Genomic DNA, 20,371 nt, shown 5'->3' with positions numbered 1-20,371 from the left:
CAATATGAATGTTCAAAACAATCTCCTCAATGCAAGTCTTTGTACGTCGAGTTCAATTATTAATTCTAAGTCAATATTGTGTAACAAAACATAGTCGCCGGCCAGTCGTTACGTGCATACTATACATCATAGTACGTCCTGGTTTTGATGCGGGGCCGGAGTTGGCGGGAAAACGAGGAAATATCAGGCATTCGGATGGAGATTATTAGTGTGTGCTGCGAAGGAAGTGATGTTTTTTGAAAGCCGGCGGCGCGGCCGCGGCCGGGCAGGCGCGCGGGCAAACGCCGCAATCCTGCTTGGGCAACCGTTTCCATTTACCAGCGCGACCGGGGCAGAGCGCCACGCAGCGACACGCAGCGCCACGCAGCGACACGCGTCAGCGACGATGCTCTATACAATTTTAAGGTTAGGAGATCTATTTGTTACATGTGTGATGTGTTGTGATTCAGCCGTTCGAAGTGATTGTTTGCAATATTTAGTTTATATTTATTTCGTGCTCGGCTTATTCTGATCGAATGAGGAGATTCGTAGAAGAACAAAGTTCACCGATGCAACTCGAAGAATTGCTGTTCCGATATGGGGCGAATGATTCTTGAAAACCGCGCCTGGAGACGCGACGTGCGTAGGCCTCTCGCAAAGTGCACCGGCGCCATAGTCCAAGTGGCAGCAAGTCGCTGGATACGGATAACGCAGGACCGCTCGTCGTGGGAAACTTTTGCTTTTCAGTGGGCATCTACTGAAAAGCTTGATAATGATTGTTCCGGTCGATGGTGAGCGTATGTTACGATGCTGTAAGCATTGGCTTCGGAAGCGATTTATACGTTAAACTACTTTCATCGTACAGCAGACACATGGACACCACTTCACAAGCCATGTGTTGTTCCAACCAGCGCTATCGACTGATGCTCATGTCAAAGAAATGATAAGTTCTTTCGGTGCGTGTTATGTCTTGATCATATAACAAGATATTGCAAGACAATAATATATAAATACTAGCTGATCCCGCAAACGTTGTTTTGCAAAAAAAATTAAAGCTTTTAATTAACAAATGTAAGATAAGGGTTGATCGTAGAGGGGTGAGAATTTAGGTTTGTATGTATTTTTGGATGCTGTATCATAATAAAATAAAAACCAAAAAAATTGTCTAAAAAATTAAAAATAAAATTTAGGGGTGGACCACCCTTATCACTTAGGGGTATGGAAAATAGATAGTAGCCGATCCTCAAACATACTGAATACGCATGTAAAATTTGGAAAAAATCGGTCCAGCCGTTTCGGAGAAGTTCAAGTTCGAACACCGTGACACGAGAATTTTATATATTAGATTTTTAATTCATGTAAACTCTCAGGTGCTGCGCAGATTGCGATTATTTTTAGGAGCTTATATTCATTACTACCAATAATCTCCATATCCCCTTGAGAATTCCGACAGTTAATAGTTACAGATATCCACGGTTCACTCAATTATATTTATGACTCTAAGTAGGAGAGAAATGTGCAGTCTGTAGGTTAGTCGCTGCACTAGAATCTAGTCTAGTATACACTTGACTTTATAATGAATCCGATGATTTTGGAGTATTAACATTGGATTGGCGTTCAGTCGTGGTCACGAGTTCGATTATTGACTGAGTGTTGGACACGGTGCGGATTATATGATATAATATTACTTCTGCTCTTGTAATGCCTCTGGAAGTTGATTGTACGTGGACTATACAATCTAAGACGGCAGCGTGCAATGAGGATTATGACCAAAAACTTAGTAATATTTTTCTTTTTACAAGATGTACAAGATTGTCACTATACTGCCACTGCATCGATGGGCTTTTGGTAATCATGACAATAACCTTTCAAATGTTTGAATCTCCATATAATCTTTATCTTTGTTTAACGATAATAACAGATACAATTTTCGGCTTTTTAATTAAACTTTAGCACCTTTTTAAACTAGGTGCGGTGCAGCTCTTAAAAATACTATGTATTGGGTTGATTTGATAAGACAATACTAAATAAAAATATGTATTTCCATAGTTCCCTTCAAAAAAAAAAAAATATGATTATAATATTAAACTTTATAATGGTAACGGTTTTATAAGAAAATTTTCCAACGAAATAAGAAATCGAATATTTGTTAATCCTTAATAAGATCTAAGTTTAATGTGTTTTTAATTTTCTTACATTACAACTGACCGTATCTGTACAAACATTATCCTTACACAGTCCTGAATAAAGTAGAAGATAAACTCCTAGATCATCCAACACAGGGCAATTAGAGGCTATATAATTGCTAGGAGTGCTATAAAGAGCAACAACCTGCTGCGCAGGATTGCTTCCTGTGTAATATAATTGTTTGGATAAATGTTCTTTGTCGTCAATAAAATGAACGGATTTTTCATTAGAAAGTTTTACGTTATAATCTTCAGCGATCTTATGTTTTACCACCATCGGCGAGTTGAAGTGACAGCGTGTGTCCACATAGCGCGCAACACCTGCAGCTACCTGAAGGTTCTGAAACGGAAACCACGTGCTCACTGTAGCAGGTCGTGGAAATCTATAGAAGAGATTAATGTGCAGCAGGACGTCCTGTGGCTGAAATTATGATAATATTTTTGTTCAGAGGCAGCTCGACTTTACTGAGGTCGGCGCTTCTTCTCTTCTTGGCCAGCGCGGCAGCGGCCGATCTGTTCACGAAGGCCACCAGAAGCAAGGCCGATGAAAACAACCTGAAGAATAGTGTGTTTGACTTCATCATCATCGGCGGAGGCACCTCGGGCTGCGTTCTCGCCAATAGGTTGTCAGCGGTGCCCGAGTGGAAGGTATCGACAATGTTACTTGACTGAGGCACGATTTCACTCACACAACACGTCAACACATCTGAACAGATATCCAAAGTCTTCGATGAAAATCTATAAGATACGTTATGTCCCCTTGCAGCACTTGATTTGTAAAAAGTTAAAAAGGACACAAAATACAACGGTACTAATTTGGACGCTAGGGGTAAAATAAAGAACAATATTTAATGAAAAAAATGTATAGAAAACATAACATATCACATGCCTATGTCATTAACAATTATATTAAAATCTAACAATTTTATATCAAAAATACATACAACTATTGCTATAACTATTTCCTAAAATTTATTAATAATTAAAATAAGGATGCGGCGACAATTTCATAAGTTAACGGATTCGTATACCTCTCACCAGTACAATAAAACTATTACAAACTAGAATGTTCACAGCATGTTGACTCAACAGGTCCTACTGCTAGAGGCGGGAGAAGATGAAAACATAGACTACGACATTCCAGCAGTCCCCACGAAGGACTACCGACCAATCCTTTGGAACTACAGGACTGAGAGGAACGGCTACTCCTGCCTGTCGAGACTCGGAGGAGCCTGCGAGGTGAGAACTGGTAAAGTCCTCGGCGGCTCCAGCGTCACCAACGACATGAAGTACACCAGAGGTCACAAGAAGGACTACGATGGATGGCACAACGCGGGTCAACTCGGCTCATTGGATTGGCGATTCGATAACCTGCTCGAACACTTCAAGGCTTCAGAAGATAATGGTAAGAAATGTTAGTCCCCCGAATATTCCAGAAACAAAACGTAACAAAATAAAATTTAAGCCTTTCCGCGAAAGAGTTTCATGTTCCTAATTGCGGTCCGGCAGTTATTTTGAAACAAAAAACGGAAGAATAAATGCGAACGTTTGTCTCCGACAATCATTATGATAATATTGTAACTTTACATTTAACTACCGCAAAACCGGCTGCGAAAGTTATTGCGCCAAAAAACTAAATAAACGGGCGTAATGACGTCGTTTGCGGGCGCGGGCGCGGGCGCGGGTGCGGGCGCGGGCTGCGACTGAACTTGTTTTTGTTTAAGGCGACTACGATGTTCTAATGAATACGCTCTACCACGCCCGCGGCGGAGAGCTGCGCGTGCAGAGGTTCAAGCGAGCCGACCGCTTCGTGGAATTGTTCACCAGCGCATTCGCCGAAATGGGCCTTCGCACGATGGACATAAACACCAACGTGGCGGAGGCCGTCGTCCAGCATCAGTTTACTATGGCTAACCACACGAGATTGAGTACGAACAGCGCGTTCTTGAAGCCCGTGCGACACAGGAAGAACTTGGTGGTGATGACCGGCGTCACTGTCACCAGAATCATCATCAACAAGCAGGACGGCTCTGTCGATGGTATTGTGTACGAGAGTGAGAAGGGCAAAGAGCATCCAGCGTATGCCAAGCGTGAGACCATTCTAGCCGGCGGCGCGATTAATAACGTGCGGCTGCTACACCTATCAGGCCTGGGGCCCAGCGCTGAGCTGGTCAAGCACAACATCACGGTCCTGCGGGAGCTGCCCGTAGGCTCGCACTACCAGGACCAGGTCACCACGGGCGGTCTTGCATTTGCGATTAATGATGTCACGCCGGTGAACGAGGACACGATCATTAAAGATTTTAAAACGTGGTTCCAATCACGCAACGGCCCTCTGGCATCGCGCGGGATAAACCAACTGTCCGCTTTCCTGCAGCTTTACGAAAACGATAACAACGCTCCTGATGTCGAGCTGTCCTTCGAAGGGAACTTCGTAAGAAGCGATAAGTTCCTACTCACGAACATCAGTGTACACTCGATTGAAGAGTACACAATGCCCCTGCCCTACTACAACTTAATTTTAATCTACCCAGTCCTTCTGAAGCCCAAAAGTAAAGGAAAAGTGACGCTTAACAAACGAAATCCAAAATATGGCAGGCCAGTTGTACAGGCTAACTTTCTTAAGGAATCTGAAGATTTGGACACACTAGTTGACAGTATCGATATCGCCCTACAGCTACTCGACACTAGGGAGCTGAAGCCGCTGGTGAAGTTCGCGCCGGTAGATTTATTTCCTTGTGACAAACTACGAAACAGAGAGCAGTGGAATTGCATAGCCAGGCACTACACTAAAGCGATGAGCAACCCCATCGGCACGTGTCGTATGGGCGAGAACAGTACGAACTCCGTAGTGGACTACCAGTTAAGAGTTCACGGCATCGAGGGCCTGCGGATCATCGACGCGTCCGTCATGCCGACGCACGTCCGCGGCGGCACCTACATACCGACCGTGATGATCGCAGAGAGAGGCGCGAAGCTCATCATACGCGATTGGAAAGAAAACAAAGGACAATACAACAGCGGGCGGTGACGCGCGCGCGGCGGCGCTGCGTTGAAACTGTAAATAAAAGTTCTGTTTAATACCAAGTCGTTTTTATTAAATCACTCGCTTTTTCTGCTATCATTATAATGGGGGCCGCGACCGAACCTCTAGTAACCTTAGGAATCACTGAAGCATCGACTATCCGTAGATTTGCAACGCCGTATACTTTGAGGTTGTTATCGACGACAGACTCTGGGTCCTTCGAGGAACCCATTTTACAAGTGCCTACGTAGTTATGCAGCGGACTTGAAAAATGTTTAATGATACAGGCCCAAAAGTCTTCGGACACTTTTTCATAGTTCTTGCACTCGTTGTTCAGTATCGGCAGCGGGTCGAACTCGAACGCGGCCGTCTTGAACACTTCCGTATCGAACAGCTTTACAACTTCGTGTATACCTTCTAATAGTTTTTTTTCATCGGATGGTTCTTTAAGAAAATTCGGATAAATAAGGGGTTTTCCAAACGTGGGATTCGTTGCGTTGAGTACGATCTGGCCACGGCTTTTAGGTGTCAGTAGAGAAACGCACATGTCTATCCTGTCGTAGTACATGTTAGAGTCGTGACCGCGGAACCTCACTTCGATGTCAGGCGTGCCGAGGATATCGGACAGGGAGGTTTCAAGAAACGCGACCACCTGGAAATTTGCCGATAAAGGCCCTGTGCCTTTCGCGTAGTATGAAGAGATATCTTTGAGCTTTTCTGAAAATTTCGAAGTCGTGGCTGTCCTGCTAAGCTTTATAACAGGCAAGCAGACGGAAAGGTGATCGTGAAAGTTCCCTCCGACCGGTAAGTCGTTGTACACTTTTATGTTTAAGTACTCCAAATAGTCCTTCGGCCCCACGCCGGACTGCATCAACAATTTGGGCGTGTTCATAGCGCCCGCGCAAAGGATCACTTCTTTCTTCGCTTTCACTTTAGTCATCGTGCCATTCTTGATGTACTCCACGCCCGTAGCTCGCACGGACCCTCGGTTGTCTTTGAACAGGACTTTTGTAACGAGCGCCTCCGTCTCGATGTCGATGTTGGAGCGCAGCTTCCGTATGGGGTCAATGAACGCGGTGTAGGCGCTCACGCGCTCGCCGAAGTACGACATCGTTTGTATCCGCATGAAGCCGAGCTGGTTGCGGCCGTTGATGTCGGTGTAGTTGTAGCCGAGCTCGTTGAAGGCGCTCAGCAGCACGTCCACGTTGTCGTCGACGTACGGGTACCTGCCCACATCCAGGGGTCCTTGCGTCGAGTGGAAAAATCTGTTTTTCGCGATGTCCTTGTCGTAGTTGCCCTCGGAGTATTTAAAGTAAGGCAGCAATTGGCTGAAGCTCCAGCCGTCGTTGCCGCTCAGCATCCACTCGTCGTAGTCGGCGGGGCTGCCCCTCATGTACGCCATGTCGTTGATGGCCGACGTGCCGCCCAGCACGCGGCCCTGGACCACCTCGCAGCCTAAGCTGTGGCGGTTTTGGCAGAACCTGGAAAAACATTTATTGTAGTGTTAAGCACTCCGTTATATTTGTCTTCGTCTTTGAAGTTTTTCAAAAATATATTTAATGTAAATTCGAGTCAAATAGTTCGTGAAATAGTTTAAAGATGACATTGATTATGCGTACCCTTACTTTTTCTTAATGACAATAGTGCACCTAAACTTTAAGAATTTCATTGCTATAATACGGAATACTTTGTTAAAAAAGACATACCCTTTCTTTGGCCGCATCGAGTACTGCCAGTCCACAGTAGAGCCTTTGAACTCGCTGGTGAGACCCGGAATTAGGGCCATCTTCGGTTCTTCCGGTCCAGCCTCTACCAACAGAACCTGTAGCGGAAAATATATCACAATCATCGTTAGATATTTCTCATGTTTTCAAAAGTAATAAGCGAAAAGATTTCTAAACTGTACAGATAATTTTAAAATTTTTAAAACAATAATTTATAAAGATACTTTCTAAACATAATGGAAACTCAACACTATTGTCAATCAAATTTAAGCCTAATATATTAAAAGGGTTTGGCTGAATCAGCAAACAATATATACACATTTTTATAGAGAGGTTAAGAGAAGTTTCGTGTTCGTTAGTAAACCTAATGATAATATCTGATCGACGTACATATACATGTATTATGTATATATACATATATAATATACATAATCACAAAAATAAATAACAAAAACCACTCGCATTTATAATTTCATAACTAAAAGCAGAAAGATAAACCAAACCACCAGACCAAATAGAGAGAAGAGAATGGGAAATTTATGCGTTGTATACAGTTTTAGTCGTGATTGTTGAAATATAAAAATAACCTCGAAAAGGGCTACTCACCCTCCACTTTCTGTTTTCGGAGAGCCTACTGGCAACCACGCAGCCGGCAGTGCCGCCGCCCACGATCACGAAGTCGTATTCGAGTTCCTTTTCGTTCATGACCACATCGGGCAGCTCCTCGATCTTCTTCTGCCCGTCGTCTTGGTATTTATACTTCGAGAACGCTCTGTACTTGACATCGTCACCTTTCTTCTTGAGGCCGCCCGGCGGGGCAGGGTTGCTGCGGCCGAAGTAGTCGGGCTCCGGGCCGATGTACCCGTACAGCGTGTGGACCAGCGAGATCAGGAGGATCGCGGTGGGCGCGCATTCTATCCGGCCGTCACATATCTTGCACAGCTCGTCGGTTATATTAGCAGCTGCGCTCATGGCATGTTTTAATGTCGGCTACGATCTCGCGATATCAGAGTCTGTCATCAATCACACCGGTGTGCTTCGTCGCTCGAGCTCGCCGCTGTCACGCGAGTTTCTATTCACATCGTCGTCTGGAGTCCATTGAAATGTACCCGGTGCGCGTCGGATTAACCTAGACTCGTGTCCGTTGGAGTTACAGTGGTTAGTTCCGGCTTCCTGGCCGATCGCGAGATGTGTCCGCGGGATGTGACTCGGGGGTCGCGTCGGGGGTCACGGCGCGGGTCGGGCTCGGGTCGCGGGTGTTGCGGCGGCGCGCTCCGGAGCCGCACTGGCGCTGTGGCCCCGCGCCCGCCGCGCTTGTTATCGTATACACATCCAAGAACACAAAGTTTACACGGCTGTTGTTATTGTTTGTTTTATTGTTCATTGTCTCGAATTCCAGAGGAGACTTGTCACTTCGCTTCCAATAGACGCGTGTGTTGATTAGGCGTATTCTTTGTATTTCACGATTTACATTTGCTAGTCATTAGAGTAAACAAACTGATTTACTCTGCGCAGTCCAGGTCTTTTTGAACCACTAAAATATTATAACTGTTTAAAGCCTCTCGGTGGGCGACTTTTGCGCTGTGTTTGAGCTTGGTGTCTTCAAATTAAAAGTCACTCATAATCCCTCGCATTGTGCTGTTATGGATAGCTTGTATAGCCAAGGGTATATAGTAGCCCACGCGATGCATCGCGATAGCGCGAGACCTGAATCGTCCACCTGAAGCTTAAAGCCCGTACATACATAAACATCCGCAGTTTTGTCCGCGCTGTATTCGGCAGAAAACGCCATTCTCCGAAGGTAACGACGTCTGTCCCTGCGCTGACGGGGCCGTCTCTGAGTGGGATCTGTCCTCTGCCGATTTCTCGGGGCTGCCTCCTTCTGGACCTGAAAGAGCGTTCATATCTCGCTCAACGTACTACTGTTTCTTTTCTTTCCTTTGCTGATGTCAGCAAACTCATTCATGGACGAACTTGGGGCGGCAACCGTTGTATTGACATCACCTTATGATGTTAGTCATTCTTGTCAAATAATTTCGCTTCTAATAGAAATGCATTTTCGCTATTGTTAATGGTAGCGCTTACGGCTCAGCGATGCGTTCGACGCAGTTCATTTCACGTGCCGACGGTCACGAGGTATGTGGCGGTGATCCGAAGTGATACAGTATCAATTATTTTGTCGAATTCTGGTAATTAATACTTAATAATTACTTTTATTTCCTTAACTTAAATACTACATTAGGCACAGCCTGTGTCTCAGAGTGAGTCACATTTTATTAACACTTGATTTGCGTTTAGCATTAGTACTAAAAATCCAGAAAAAAGAAGATATTGTAACGACTACGATATTATAGTAATTTGAAGCCTCTCATAAAATTTTCTGTATTGTAAATAGAGTCAATAGTGTATTTAGCGGCGTCAAGTACAAGTTGTAATGTTGTTTTTAATTTCTTATGTAAATAGTACTTCGCTTAAGCATAGAAACATAATTAACTATATTTACTTATAAAAGAATGAGCAGCAACGCTCTCTGCGTTCCATAATACCACACTGCAATCGCTAATCCCCCTACCAATCATGTTAATTATGGTATATCCCCCATAGTGAAATTTTATTTGTAATATTGTTTTAGTGGTTTTGTGTTTTTACAATACTATAGCACTGTGCAATTATTTCGATTTTTAACATTACATTTTGTGACATCACTTCCTCGTTCTAAATACACTACTTGCCCATAGATGTCTTTGAGGGATGCCTTGCAGTGGGTGTCTATGGGCCGAGACTATGTTACATTTATATGGTTAAATAAAACAACGCAATAATAATTAATGATCAAGCCTTCTTTACTTCATGTATCTTAACTTATCTTTACACTTCCACTGTTTTTAGTGGTGTTAGTATATACCCTATTTCTAGTTTTTATACGGTTAGTTACATCTAGACATACTAAGACTTAAGTAGGTTCCTATTTCTACCATAGCGGGTCAAATGACTCCACTATGTTTCCTGCTTGAATGTATGAAGTATGGTTGTTAATAATTAAATAAAAATAAAATTTATTATTATGAAACAAAATCGTACATTGACAATTTTAATTACAAACGCAAAAAATAAGAATTTTTGATCCATTGCTCATGGCATTATTGATGCAAACGACCAAGACGGGTCATTTGACCCGTTATGGTATGTAAGAAACGGACCAATATTTAGCCACTTCCGCACATGCAGCGGTAGTCGTGCAATAAAGTGCACCGCACGCCAGCCCGCTGATAAAAGCGTATGCGGCAAACAATGCGAATCACACAACCAACACCGCCAAATCACTCAACACGTATTTCACCCCTCCACGGGGCGTCTTCAGGAGTTATGTTACACCGATTAGTGCCAAACAGAGTTCCACTAATCCGTGTAACATAACTCCTGAAGATGCCCCAAATATTGTTTCTTTTCTTACGTAGGATGGACTTCCGCGAGGTAACGCCTGATTCCATTAAACCGTTATGGTATGTTAAGGGTTAAGTATGTTCTGCTATATTTATCTCGAATTGAGTAAATGTCTATTCCGACTGCTTGTTTATTTCCTTATCGTTTATTTTCTCCATCCATCTTTTAGTTCATGTGACCAATTAACCGTTTATGTAGTATTCTTACGTTATTTTTTCCAGTTATAGATTCCTTACACTGTGTAGTTACTTCTTGTATATCTTACCTTAACAGCGTGAGGTGAGTCCTGCCCATGCCTTTTGCTTTCTGTTGTTTTTGTATTTTGTCTTTTTAATTGTGCCCGTGTTTTTTTTCCAATATCTTTGAAAACAAAATGCACCTGCAATGTTATTATAACACGTTACAATTTATAAGTACATTATTGTTCTGAAACAGAAACAACCAGCCTATCAGACATCATATTACAAGAATGTTAAACGCGTTCTGAGCGATATTCTAAACCGTAGTCTCTTCTCGGGTGCCAGACACTCCATGGAACATCCTCCTAAAACCTGAACACTGTTCTTGAGTCTGGTGACAATCAGTTGAGGATCCTTAAAGAACTCTTAAACTTGGTGGAGCTGAAAATTACAACGGGCTAACTACTAATCATTTCTTAATAGCAAAAAATGCGTGAGCGGTCACAATATAAATTGTGAGGCAGTGCGCTTGAATGGTTTCGGTTCAACCGGAATTTAGACATTTTGTTTTCGTACTATATCATTATAGTTGCCTGTCTATAAAGCATTGCCGCACAAGTTGATTGCCATTGTCTGTTCTATTTCCTGCTGAAAAGTAATGACTTTAAGGTCCAATTTCCACCACCGCTGGACAGACAATGACGCTAAAATTATGTTATTAGTTCAGTAACGCAATCACAAACGTGAATTACAACCAAATAGCGAGGCGCTCGAAGGTGTGGACGCGACCTCGCGCGGAACATTACACGGCTAAGTTTCCAAAGGCGGCCGCCGGGCGGCGCGCGGGAGCTGTTAAAGCGTTTAACTTCGTATTTCCGCTGTGGGAGATTAGTTTCACGAAGAAAAAGATATTTCATTGTTTCACTAATCAAGACGATGAGTCACTGACATGCAGCACAATTTATAATAAATATTATTTTCTTTATATCCAAAACACAATAACACCCACTGTTTAACACAACACTACATAAGGCGCAGCCTGTGATGAAGATTTAATTACGCTTGAAATAACATTCTGGACTAGTGCGCAACGTTAGACGGTAGGATAAAAAACAAACTAAATTAATTATGTCAAGGACATTGAGAAAATGATAAAAAAACCATGAGTTTGTTATGTCCTATAGAAATCTTTTGCTTTAAATTTAATGATATCATTATAAGAGATCTCAATCTGATTTTAGTTTGTGTGAAACTGGGCTTTTCTGGCATTCTTTCCATGGCGTGCGTAAGTGATCACTGTACATGATCCTATGTGGATAACAATGGATCATGATCCCTGGCCTCCCCCAAAGATCGCAACAATGATCAGTCTTGACTATATCATCGCTTCGCCTAGAGGGGTCCACCCCACAATAACCGGACGTTTTAAACTATAACTTCAGTTGAGAAGTGATGAGCTAATTTGACTGCACTACGTAAAACAGCAGTGGCTGCTTACAGAAATTCTGAAGCTGCGTTTCCACTAGAGATATGCCGGGAATCAAGAGATGTATTGAGTAAACGATACGTAAAAAATAACTAATGATCCTTGCAATGTATCCCTGACAGATGAGGATCGTGACCCTTTTTGTAATGTTGATCGCGGATTAAGAAATGCCATCTGCTGCGGTATTTAAAAAAAAGCAACAAAATCACTTTATTAAAGTAGACCCGATATGAGCCTACCGGGGATCCTCGAATCGCGGTGATGAGGAACATTAAGGGTATTGTTCACTGTTAGTCGGAAGTGTTTTTTATATTAAATAGTAGCTGCCACACTTAACCTTAACATTGTAATGTCCTATTGCCAACCTGCTACTCCCTAATGACATCTTGTTGGTAGACGAGTACCAGGCGAAGTGCAACAGGGCTATAACTCATGCGTCGCGCGACTGGAAGACATCTTCATAATAATATGTCTGCAGTTGTATGAACAGCCGTGCAACTCTGGTAATACAAGTGTCTCCTAATGGCGGTCCGTATAGAACCGTCATGCGGTTTACTTCATACAACAATCTCGCATTTCAATAAGGATGGAGAACTTCTCTCTGATTCTGAGGTTATATATAAATTACTTTTAAACTTTCCCGCCAATTTCAGAAGTTTAATTCGCCAATGAAACGTGTACGCATTGGGTAACACCGCAGCCGGCGTGCCTCCGGCAACAATCAAATAATTCTGTTTAATAACCCAATTATTTTAATGGAGAATTAGCCTGCGGGCGGGCGGGAGCCCAATCGGCAATGCGCTCTAACAACGTTTAATTGTTATTGCTCGCCGATTCCGTACAATGAGAACGACCGATACTGAACAGTTGAGGGCGAATTGAAGGGATTATTAGCGAAAATATAGCAAACGATGCAATAAGTTTTAATTTCAAAGTACTAAAGTTTGTAACAGCGCCATCTATGTGCATAAACTCGAACTACTGCGGCGATAGTTGTGTAACCGGCCGCAGTTCGGTGCTGTATCGTAAAATGTAACGACTCGGACTCTACGTAAATGAGAATCGTTCTGACATTGATTTTAATTTGTATAATTTGGGAAATTCTCTAAACGTTATTAATTTGATTATAGTCGTTGATGCAGTTATAGGACAAAAACGATGTGGGATTAACTTTTTAAAAATTACTTTTCATATATTTGTTCTTAGTTGCAGGAGTGTATGCTATAAATATAAAATATAATCTTATGTGCTCAATAAACTCTATTACAGTCATTATATTTATAATTCGAATATTTTAAGTAAAACGTAAAAAATACGTATTAATAGCCTCATTATATTTTGCGATTTTTCGGGGTAAAATACTGTATTAATTTTAAGTTTAATATTATTTATTGCGGTAACTACGTATTAGTCAAAAAAAACCTTTAAAACCTTAACTTAATCCGACGTGGACTCTTCACACTCGATGGAGTTAATACTTAAGTATCTACACAATGTGTTCAAGTACAAATTTAATTGTTGATTCATTGACAGAAGTGTTGATCACTGCTTCAGGTATTTAATCGTTGACACCAGTAAAAAGCGCGATTGACGAAATACACGAGTTATGTAAGAACAGATAAATCTCTGCATAACTATGCCAGAAATCGTCTTAATTAATGTAATGGGTAAATTATTATAATATATTCTATTTCTGAACTGAACAAAATGAATGCCCATTTATAAGCGTATATTAAATTTTATTATTTATGACACAAAATATTTAATTTGAACAAGATAACATATCTTATTCTTATTCATGACCAAGTCTTGTCTCAGCGGGCTGGCAACGGCGACCAAGCGTCAATGCGCTCATTTTGCGTCGTGGTTGCTCTTAATCAAAAATCAAACCAACCCAACAAATTCTAACCATGTATTTTATTAAGGCTTCCGAGGAGTTATACATTTTGTAATTTTCATTAAAAGTTAATGTCCAGGGGAAGATTTTCATTATTCTAATACAACGCCATCTATTAAACACTTTTGGAATTAGCCCGTTTGAAAATCAAAGTACAATTAGACATTACTCTATACTGAAACAAAGTTTTCAACTTCGTGAAAGTGATATAGGTAACAGTGACTCAGGGTGCTTAAAGTGTTTTTGCGATATAAGATGGCTACCTCGTGACCCTTGGAATTCATAAGCTACGTTATTCGTACTATAGGGTGGTTAAGTTCACGCACTACTGTACGTTTACTTAAATGAGTGATACGGTAAAGTTGTGGGCATCGCTGTACAACCGCATTTAAGTCAGTTGTAATTAAACAAGACTGCGGTCCTTACCGGCGATTAACTCAAATACGTGAAAGTAATTACGCAGCAATTATCTAAATGAGTAGTTAGGTAAGACCTAGACTGGACTGGCGGGTCACCCGATCTGGCTCTGCGTGCACTTTCTATCCTAGATTCCTGCGTAATCTCTGGCGACCGCAACGCGCTAGAGAACGCGCTTCGGCCAGATCACATAAAAGCTTTTGCAAATAAACACCAGTTTCATTATCTTTAGAAATAATAGAAAGCGTATATGCCGTCTATTTATATCAACAAGTGGTAGAGTGCAAATCTATTTTTAAACTGAACTGCCTTATCGTTCATGTTGGCAGCTAAGGATCGCTTATATAATTATAACTTGTCATAAGAGAAAAGCTAGAATGATATAAGAAACTGGAGTCAAACTGAACTGTCCTGTAATGAGGGAGGAGTTCAATCTGATTCAAGTGCTCTTTTTAACTCATAGACGACCACTGCAAGGTATAGACTTGCACCAAACATATCCATGGGAGGAAACACGACCATTGCCACGCTTAGTAAGAGGGTTGGCGATCACTGTGTGGTATTGTGGTACGCAGAAGACGCTGCTGCTCATTCTTTGGTACCTTGTTTGTGAGCAGTGGCAATCCTATGTACTCAATAGACATAATGAGAATTATAAAGGTTAAATCCCGGGAATCGAACCCGGGGACTGCGTTAGCAAGTCTCCGTCCTCTGGGCACTGCTTTTGTCACGTCGTGCATGAGTGATTATTGTTACTAATCCGGCGCGGACAATGAATCACTTCCATCATCACCGTCATGATTCCTGTTATAATAATATGAATAAATGGATAAATTTAAAAACCTTACACACCGACACCTCACGCCGCGTACATTAACTTCGCTGTTAACTTTCTTCTCCTATAAAGTCGCAGGCGCCTGTGATTCCATACTTTTTTGACATTCTCTTAGAACCGAGTTAGCAGTTAAGCACCTTGAATTCTTATCGATAGCCTCTTTTAATTCAATTACTTGATTACAAAAAGCAGTCAGGCTTCGTCTGCGCAGCGACGCGTGCGCAACTGTGGTTCTGTTATGAGACATTCAGAAAGTAACATCACCCAGTGTGCGGCGGCGCTGTCAAGTTGCCCCCCGCGGCGCGTGATTATCGAATAAAATTCTTCGCTTGAACGAGGGTTATAGGAGACTATATTTTTAATGAAAAATATAAATTTTAAATTACATTTTGATTAATATGTACTTGTTGCCTATTTATGCAAGAAGCACTGTGGAAACAATCATCATAATTTCAGCCGCGTGACGTGCTCTGCTGGATATGAGCCTACACTAGAGGCTTCGAATAGGATCGGTGGCGACCTCGTGGGCGGATGTCTTTAGCTACGCCTGCCAGTCCGTTGAAACAATAGAATAAAATTTTTCAAAAAGTGTAAGGAGAAATACTGAGTCCAAAAATCTTAACTGGATTTATTCATTTATTTATGTAGTCCACATTATTTATATATCATGAATACCAGAAAAGCCAAATTTTATGGAATCTAGAATTAAAGGCACCAAACAGGTCCTGGTGTAAGCAAGGCCAACAATATACCGAAGTTATTTTTTTAATGATCACTTTCAAAGAGGTTTTTTTTTCGGTCCATTTGTCACTGTTGCTCAAATAGTTTTTGCAGGTTTCGCGGGTTTCAGGTGAAAGAGAGCAGAGTGGGCCTAGTCTAAGACCTCTTTTAAAGTAGCGAAACTCGAAGGCTCCCGGGGAAGCCTCAGCTCGGGTCGCTTCTTAACACTATTTTACCTGATTGGAATACAGGTGTCATTTATAAAATAGTTAGAGTAGTATAGCTCGGAGCTGTATCATCGCCTCGAAATCCTTTTTCTTCTAACTTTTTTCTAATTGTATATGACATTGATATTAAACGAAGTCTATAATAAATTAAGAGAAAATATTATCAAATTTGACTTTTATACAACAAACATATTCAGGTCTTTATATAATGAGGTTACTGTTGTAAATGTCATTGAATTCTTCTTTAAGTTTATATGGAAAAATAATGCAATTTAAGTTATCCAAATGTCTCAGTCATTTAACAGGCCGTTTGCGCCGTTTGTGTTGATCCGTCTAGTAGAAAACGACTGCCACAAAGCAAATATTCAAATTGAAATTGGGGAATGTAATACCCATTAATGATATGATTTTGGCAGCCCTATAGCTGCAGCTTCGACTCACGTGCAGCAAGTCTAGAAAGTTCGATTACTAAGCGACGGGCCCGCGGGGTGTCCACGAGAGAAATATTTGAAAACTGTCGCTGCACGGATTAGTTCGGACGCCGCGCCGCCCGCAACGAGACGCAGGCACTCGAGGCTTGTCGCTATGTCCCTAATGGTAATTTACGACTTTACTTTTTTCTCTCAAATTGCTACGTAATGGACCCACTTTTTATTTCATCCCGTTAGTTGTATAGTTAACATGCATTGGTCAGTGCACGAAGCAATAAAAGTAGATCCGATGGGTCGTCGCTTCGACTCTTTTTTTAACTAACATGTTTAATTCACTCTTGTTTTCAAGTAACTTCTAGTTCTAGGTGAAACTAATTCAACTATATCTGGACTTAACATAAACTTGGAATCACATTAAGTTCCCCGAGGAGTTACCTGGGCATTTAACATCAACGCAGAGGAAAATTATTTTTTTAGTGAGTAGAGACCCTTCATGATACTGTCCTTCCTCATACCCAGGTGTCTTGGTCAGGTCGTCAAGATTACCCCTGGGAGCCACAAAAAAGGGAAAGAATTTTGTGGCCTTTTGAATAATAAATCTAAAACTGTTGTAATTCTTCATTATCATTTTGATGATAGCTTTTCATTTTCGTTAGGAATGCGTTGTTTTCGTGTGAAACAAAAAATCTATTCGTATCCCACACTGAAGCTAAACATTTACATAATAATTTAAGTTGTTCTACGTCCAACAATTATGTAGCGGCGGTGTTTCCCGAATCTCCCATGGCGTCGTATAAATGACGCCCGCAACGCCGGAGGCTAATGGCTCCTAATTCTAGGGCTGCGCGCTGCGTGCTGCGTGCGCGACTGTACATCTACCTGTTGACCGAATTTCGGCTCCCACTCACAACCCGTCATTATTGCTGTCTAAACTGTTGAGATATTCGTAGTCTCCTTTGGGAACCCGGCAGCGACAATTGATTACCAAGCTTGGCCTGAAATATATGACTCGTTTATGAATATCGACCAATCCTAGTGCTATTTTTTTTATATTTAATGATGAATGTCCGTCTGAAGGTCACGGAACGCTTTTTGGTAATCGTTCACTCACTGTTGTATATAGACAGAGGCCAAGAGTAATAATGATAGCAACAAGTAGCTGAACGCGGGCAGTGCGCGGCCGGTCGTCGTCGTTGCCTCTGGGGGAAGTCCATGTCTTGCAGCAGCTGTCGCACGTTTGAAGCGATCATGACTATAAAGAAAATGTAATGCTTACACAGCTTTATTCATTGAAAATATCGTAATTCCTTGACATATGAATAAAGACTTCGTACTTTTGCTGTGAGCTCTCTTTCCAACAGGCGTCGACGGCTGGATCTATTCTATCTTCATTAAAAAAACCTCGTTCTTTCGATTAGATTTCTTTAGATTCGCCGTCCTTACTATCGTTGCACCAACAGCGTAATCACTACAGTATATCTGTATGTAAACATAAGTTCTTAATTTTACAAGTATATTTTCAAAGACTATCCGAAATCGAAGAATTTTTAAATCCAAACGTGGAGCCATTAAAACACATGTAATCATGTTTTAATAACTTAACCTTTTAAAATAGTTATGTCATATATATATTTTTTTAAATATCAAGTTCCCTATAGATAATCAGCTAGGTAGGATACTTCCTAGAGTAAAACCTTTGTAATTATAAAAAAAAACGAAATTTTACTCTATTAGATCATAAAGTATAGCCCTATATTTAAAAAAAATCTGGTCACATCATGCGAAAGAAAGATGACGTTATAGACAACGAGTCACTAAAATTAGTTTGAATGGCTGAAAATCCAAAGCTGTAACAGTTTCGCGATGGACGGAGCGCAGGAAAATCCTCCGTCTCACTCTGAATCTGCGCTAGAAAAACCCACGAACGACAAGTGACAGCCAAACTCCAGGTCCTCTAAATGCTCCTACTAGCTGGCTGGACTGAGAGTCAAGCCACGCCATGGAGCATCAAATAATTGTAAGTACCGGCTCGAACTGGGGATCCCCCGAGAGCTTTCGAGCTTTGCTACTTTAAAGAGGTCTTAGTATAGGCGCCCTCTACGCCCCACTCCGTTGAACCAGTGAAATCCGCAAATGTCATTTGGGTAACTGGGATAGCCTTGTGAATTATATAAAATGGGTAAAGAACAGTGCAATATTTATGACACACATATATACTATATGTACATACTAATATATATAATGATTGAAGATTTCCGATAAGGAGCTTCCTTGTGTAACGGTACGTGACAATTTCTAAAGCAGAACTACATACTCCAGCGGCGCGGGTGTGGCCGCAGATGCATGTATCTTTCAATGAAATTTAAGCTCTGAGTGTTAAGTGTACGTATTGCAAAAGAGAATACGGGAGGATATAAACACAAGAGGATAGAATGGAAGAAATTGTGGTGGACGTGAAGAGAAAATGCTGATAAAAAGAACAAAAAGTCCCTGTTATAGTTGTAAGATAGATGGAACGAGTGATCCCCAAAAACGGGAGCCATTAGAAAGAAAACCTGAGAAGGACTTTACGGATTTCTTTCATCTTTTTTGTAATAACTTTCCTAACACTTTGTTGTAGTTTATTATAAAAAATATAATTCGGCTTGAATTTAAAAGACGCAAGTGTGATCGTTGAGTGTTTGCGGCGTCAATTTTAAGAGATCTTCTTTTCACACGGCCATCAGTGCGTCGCCAATTCCCATATTGGTTAAGGTACAAAATAAATTTTGTAATTCATAGCTAAGATAGGACATTTAAATCGTTTATATGTACATAACTATTTACGTCGTTTTATCTCGACACAGTTTTTCAATATAGCAAAGTTTTACTTTGTTAAACTGCAATCCGCCGGCCCCGCGCCGGGCGCCGCAGACCTGCTCCCGGAGCTAAATTAGTTGTTAATGCGTTTCTCTTATCGAACTACAGGAGTGGCCAGCTTTATGGGTAAACATAAGTTTTTTTTTATTCGGAGCACGCAGCCTCCGGGCGTTTTAATTGATACGCAATTAGCCGCCGCGGCCGCGCAAGAAGTGCGCAGTTTAGATAACCAAATTAAGCGCGCGCTGCGGCCGCCAATTAGACGGTCGCGGGTTTGAGCCCGGCGCCGCTATCGCCCGCGGGATCTGCACGCAACGCCGCGACCAGCTTTTGGTATACTTACATGCGTGTACTGAACCTGGGAATAACAGCGAGATGTAAACTTTTGTTATTACAGCTGATAAGTGACTTTGTGAGAGCTATCTGCACCCAGGTTTCTGCCACCGAAGTTATTCTAGAAAATGTCAAGATGAACAGGCTTATCATCTGACGGTTAGTCATATGTTCTGTCAGTAAAGGTGATCGTGAAAACGATAGCCTGTACGTTTATTATCTTCAGCTGCGTTTAGATACGTGTGCGCATTACCGAAGGTAGGTATAAAGAGAACGCACCCATAGAATGCGGTAACGATTTGGATGTGGAATAGATTAAAGATATCTTCACTTTATCAAGTACAATGGTATGTGCTATTTGCCGGAGTCGACCATCTTATTAACACCTCTTTTACTCTACGCCTCTGATAGAATGTACACGTAATGGCCTTGAAATCCTTGCGATGAACAGCAAACACCTTGTACCTGTTACACAAATGTTTGCGTACCTTTACCCATAGTTTAGGCTGTTCAGTTCTAACCACAGTGATTACCTCGCACTATATATTTCTCCGTCCAAAGACATCAAAAACTTTATAACTTGACAATGTTAGGGTAATTTAATCAATAAGGCAACAAATCGATAAATT

At 41.5% G+C, this 20,371-nt stretch overlaps 2 protein-coding genes across 2 annotated transcripts; one reads left to right on the top strand and one right to left on the bottom strand.

Annotated features, from left to right (window-relative positions):
* The first annotated feature begins 576 nt into the window (after positions 1-576).
* LOC137921740 (glucose dehydrogenase [FAD, quinone]-like) lies at positions 577-5,196 on the top strand. Its single transcript, XM_068764558.1, has 5 exons — positions 577-770; positions 2,421-2,537; positions 2,615-2,813; positions 3,258-3,570; positions 3,890-5,196. The coding sequence occupies exons 1-5, from the start codon at positions 577-579 to the stop codon at positions 5,194-5,196; spliced, it is 2,130 nt and encodes a 709-aa protein (XP_068620659.1).
* A 46-nt stretch (positions 5,197-5,242) lies between these two features.
* On the bottom strand, positions 5,243-8,025 carry LOC137921381 (glucose dehydrogenase [FAD, quinone]-like). The gene is made up of 3 exons (XM_068764119.1): positions 7,521-8,025; positions 6,897-7,012; positions 5,243-6,671 (listed from the first exon to the last, which is right to left on the bottom strand). Exons 1-3 carry the CDS (start codon positions 7,884-7,886, stop codon positions 5,243-5,245), a joined length of 1,911 nt encoding a protein of 636 aa, XP_068620220.1. The 5' UTR covers positions 7,887-8,025.
* Positions 8,026-20,371: the final 12,346 nt, after the last annotated feature.

Source organism: Battus philenor, unplaced genomic scaffold, assembly GCF_028537555.1.
Source record: "Battus philenor isolate CCGP_79_NKW_IND1 unplaced genomic scaffold, ilBatPhil1.0.hap1 SCAF_19, whole genome shotgun sequence".
Taxonomy (NCBI): Eukaryota; Metazoa; Arthropoda; class Insecta; order Lepidoptera; family Papilionidae; genus Battus; species Battus philenor.
The sequence above is the reverse complement of the archived record's forward strand: the minus strand, read 5'-3'. Positions and strand labels throughout refer to the sequence as shown.

What these genes read in the sequence shown, in the direction of transcription:
- LOC137921740 (XM_068764558.1), top strand. Translation starts at nt 577, where the DNA reads ATGGGGCGAATGATTCTTGAAAACCGCGCCTGGAGACGCGACGTGCGT. An exon ending in CCACGTGCTCACTGTAGCAG is followed by an intron (nt 2,538 to 2,614) that starts GTCGTGGAAATC and finishes ATTTTTGTTCAG; the next exon opens with AGGCAGCTCGACTTTACTGA. An exon ending in CAGCGGTGCCCGAGTGGAAG is followed by an intron (nt 2,814 to 3,257) that starts GTATCGACAATG and finishes TTGACTCAACAG; the next exon opens with GTCCTACTGCTAGAGGCGGG.
- LOC137921381 (XM_068764119.1), bottom strand. Translation starts at nt 7,886, where the DNA reads ATGAGCGCAGCTGCTAATATAACCGACGAGCTGTGCAAGATATGTGAC. An exon ending in CCGAAAACAGAAAGTGGAGG is followed by an intron (nt 7,013 to 7,520) that starts GTGAGTAGCCCT and finishes TTTCCGCTACAG; the next exon opens with GTTCTGTTGGTAGAGGCTGG. An exon ending in TCGATGCGGCCAAAGAAAGG is followed by an intron (nt 6,672 to 6,896) that starts GTATGTCTTTTT and finishes ATGTTTTTCCAG; the next exon opens with GTTCTGCCAAAACCGCCACA.